The sequence below is a fragment of the Echeneis naucrates genome, chromosome 21 (genome assembly GCF_900963305.1).
Source record: "Echeneis naucrates chromosome 21, fEcheNa1.1, whole genome shotgun sequence".
NCBI classification, from domain to species: Eukaryota; Metazoa; Chordata; class Actinopteri; order Carangiformes; family Echeneidae; genus Echeneis; species Echeneis naucrates.
This window is the reverse complement of record NC_042531.1, coordinates 19405466-19408916: the sequence shown is the minus strand read 5'-3', so window position 1 is coordinate 19408916 and position 3451 is coordinate 19405466. Positions and strand designations below refer to the sequence as shown.

Genomic DNA, 3451 nt, shown 5'->3' with positions numbered 1-3451 from the left:
GTGAGTATAATCTGTTGGCAGGTTTGTATAAATGGATAGAGCGCAGAACACTGAGACAACAGGAAAAAAAGTTTGCGGATAACTTGGGTCAATTCTGTCTACATTCACCCTAAAGTCCAGCTTTTGTGTGTGTGTGTGTGTGTATTCCTGTATTGCTCTGACTTCAAGCCTCCCTGGCTAAGATATCAGTGGAAGAAAAAAAAAAAAAAAAAAAAAAGCTATGCCGATTGTGAAAGCGCTGCCCTGCAGGAAAGTCGGGCTGTTTGTGGCCTCTATTTTGGTTCTATTGCACCATGTTCTACAGGAAAACATCGGAACTGGTGGATTGGTTGTGTCAACAAGTCTGAAGTTGGAGGCCAGATTGAACCACTGCCCCTCCGTCCTCCCGTCCCTCTGGGCTTTCACCAGGGTCACCGTTCCCACTCAAGAGCATCCACAACGGTCCACCACCATGGAGGGGATCTTGCCGTAGATGATCTGCTCCTTGCGGTTAAAGTAGAGCATGTTGATGGGCGACATCTTGGTGGGGGTACAGCAGGGGCCCGCAGTCCCTCTAGGATTAGCCTTGTTCACCAGGTGGGTATGCGGGTACTTCTGCAAGTGCATGTACTCACACTCCCCAGAGCAATAGTTGGCCTTGTAGCGCTTTGGGGCAATAATCCAGTCCCATCCAAAGTCTTCAAAGTCAACTGTGAGCGGATAACGGCAGCACCGAGACTCTGGAGAGTTCTCATCACAGTCCAGCCCCGTGTCTCTCCTGACTCGTTTGGGACCCTCAGAGACCTTCACCTCCATGAATGGTTGCTGAAATGACAGCGCGTGTGTTACGATGCTGTGCTTTGACAATGACTCGTAGTAAACAGCAGAAAGACGAATGACAGCATTCGGTTTACATCTTTTACTCTGTCGCTGTGGACCTGTGTGGCTGGTTTTCAAACATTGCACGGTAATATTATGAAACTTTGAGTTTTAAAGAAATTAAATCATCTGCCGGTTGGTTAACCTCAGCCGTCTAGGCATTCTAATTGCCCCAGAGCCTGGTGCCAGTATTTCAGCCATGTGATGTGTATTTGTCATCGATAGCAGCAGCTGTGTGCGTGTGTGTGTGTGTGTGTGTGTGTGTGTGTGTGTGCAGGCAATTACTCTGATTTACAGTCACACAGAATAGTTTAAGGAATGTGAAGCAGGTGAACTTTTATGTAATCAAGCAGTAAGATTTGAGGTTACTTGGACTGGGCTCTTCTCCATATGCAGGTGTGGTTGCATGGAGTCTGTGCCAATTAACAGCTTTCAAAAGTCCTTTATATCCTATTTCCTTCTACCTGCAGTGAAATGCATGAATGTTTCAGCACCTGCTGACTCTGCAAAGCCTCATTACACACTGAGAGTTAAACGTCTGCACACTACAACAGAACATCCAGGTACTTTTTGTAGGATAGCACACTGGAATCTGGATTTTGGGATGGTCCGGTTATGAGAGTGACTGGTGCTGAGGTCCCAGATAGACAACTGAAGACCACAATCATTTACTCATTCACCCTACTAATCAAATAAACTGCCTCTTTCTGAAAATATTAAATCCAGTGTTGCTGCAGTAGATTAAACTTTCTCTCAGAACTACGACCTGGATAACTGAGAGCATGCACAGACTAATCTGACATTTGTTTGTTTGGATTAAAGAAGGCATGACGATCAAGTTCTGTTAAATAAGAATAATAATAATAATCTGTTAAATGTAATGAAGGTCCGGCTCACCAGTCCCTCTTCCCCTGGCTCTGCGGTGGTCACGGCCAAGTCATTTCCCCTCGAATCAAAGGCGTTTATCTCGATGCCCCAGTTGGTCTCCGGCTGCCGCAGCCACACGGTGAGCACTTGCTTGACGTCTATACTTTGCCAAGAGCTGACCCCAGAATTGACGTCGATCTTCAGGGAGCGGATCCGTATGTGCCTGTTCCCGTCCGTGACCGGCATAAGCCGGGAGATCTGCAGGAAGACTGTGGTCGCTTCTTCCGCCGGCCGCAAATGCACCCAGAGCTGCGCCCGCACGATTCGGCTGGCTTGGAACTTTTGGGTAAAGGAGAAGAAGCAGCACTTTGGTGCCCCGTCAACTTGGACTACAGGTTCAGCTGGGGAGAGAGAGAGGAAGAGCAGAGTATCTCTGTCTTTACTGCCCACGTGTGTTTAACATGCACGGACAAATAAACTGATGCAAATAAAAATATTTGGCGTGGCTTTTAAAACACAGCTCCTGTGCGTAATTACCACACGCGCTCGGCACTAAAACTAATTGATCCATGAAGCGTTTTAATTGCTTTAAAAACTTCTACTAGTAATGTGTCCACATCTTCAACAGCGCTTAGAAGCGAGTAAAAGTCTGGCTGTTTGATATGAAATTAAAACCTATTTATAGCATCTCGTGCGCTCTGCCTGTGCGTAAAAAATCTATTTTGGAGACGACTGAGCTTCGCCCTTTTCGGTATGCACAAAACAAAGTCAGATAAAATAACTTACGTTCAGTTGCCATCATCACTATAGTCTCCGTGATGGCATGCTCATCATCGTCCTCCATTACTCCATCCTTGTTGTCATCTCCCAGCACGTCGTACTGGTCGAGGAGCTGCTGCAGCGGCGGCGCTTTGGGCAGGAGCTGCTTCACGATGTCTCGGCTTATGTTCGGCGCTTCTTTCATTCGCAGCTTGCTCAGGATCTGAGATTTGATGGCGTTTAACCTCATGGATTTAATCTGTTGACGGACTTCGCAGGTTGCGCACTGCTCCACGTCCTCCGGGCTGGTGGCGGAAGGCTGCTGGTGTGTTTCTTGGTCACTCAAAACTACTGGACCCAGAGCGATCAGCAAACTAAGATAGAGCACAATCTGAGATAGATGCATCGTCTCTGAAGTGTGACGCTTGGTGTAAGAGAAAGAAAAGAGCTCCGTGGCGTGCAGCTGGACCTAATGGAGGAACTGAACTGCGTTTGGATTAATGTCGCACTCTGACAGGCATCATACTTTAATAGCGCGCACCTTTTATACTCCAACTTTAGCCTCTTTTGTGTCGTCAAAAACCATGATTGGCTGGACAGGCAACAATGAATTTTAACCGACTGACTTGAAAACTTTTTTTTCGCTGTCAACCCATAAGGGGACGCAAACTGTGAGCGCTCAACTGAGCGTGGCCACGGATGGACACGTTCGGTTTTCTTCCAGTGATTTCACAACAGGGCCGCACACCACACTGTCACATTTCATCCTGATATAGTACTGATGAACCAGCTCATATATACTGGGCAGGTTTATACACACACACACACACACATTTGTCTGAAAAAGTCTGGCAATGCGGACTTATTGGAAACATTCAAGTGCGCTGAAATTGTTAACTTTGTGTTTTTAAAATAAGCTGCTTCGGTCAAATTGACATCAAACGTGATCAGGATAAAAGTCCTTATT

At 46.6% G+C, this 3451-nt stretch overlaps 1 protein-coding gene across 1 annotated transcript; it reads right to left on the bottom strand.

Annotated features, from left to right (window-relative positions):
- Positions 1 to 236: 236 nt before the first annotated feature.
- Positions 237 to 2957, bottom strand: mstnb (myostatin b). The gene is made up of 3 exons (XM_029529771.1): positions 2512 to 2957; positions 1756 to 2126; positions 237 to 804 (listed from the first exon to the last, which is right to left on the bottom strand). Exons 1-3 carry the CDS (start codon positions 2888 to 2890, stop codon positions 424 to 426), a joined length of 1131 nt encoding a protein of 376 aa, XP_029385631.1. The 5' UTR covers positions 2891 to 2957; the 3' UTR covers positions 237 to 423.
- Between the last annotated feature and the right edge of the window lie 494 nt (positions 2958 to 3451).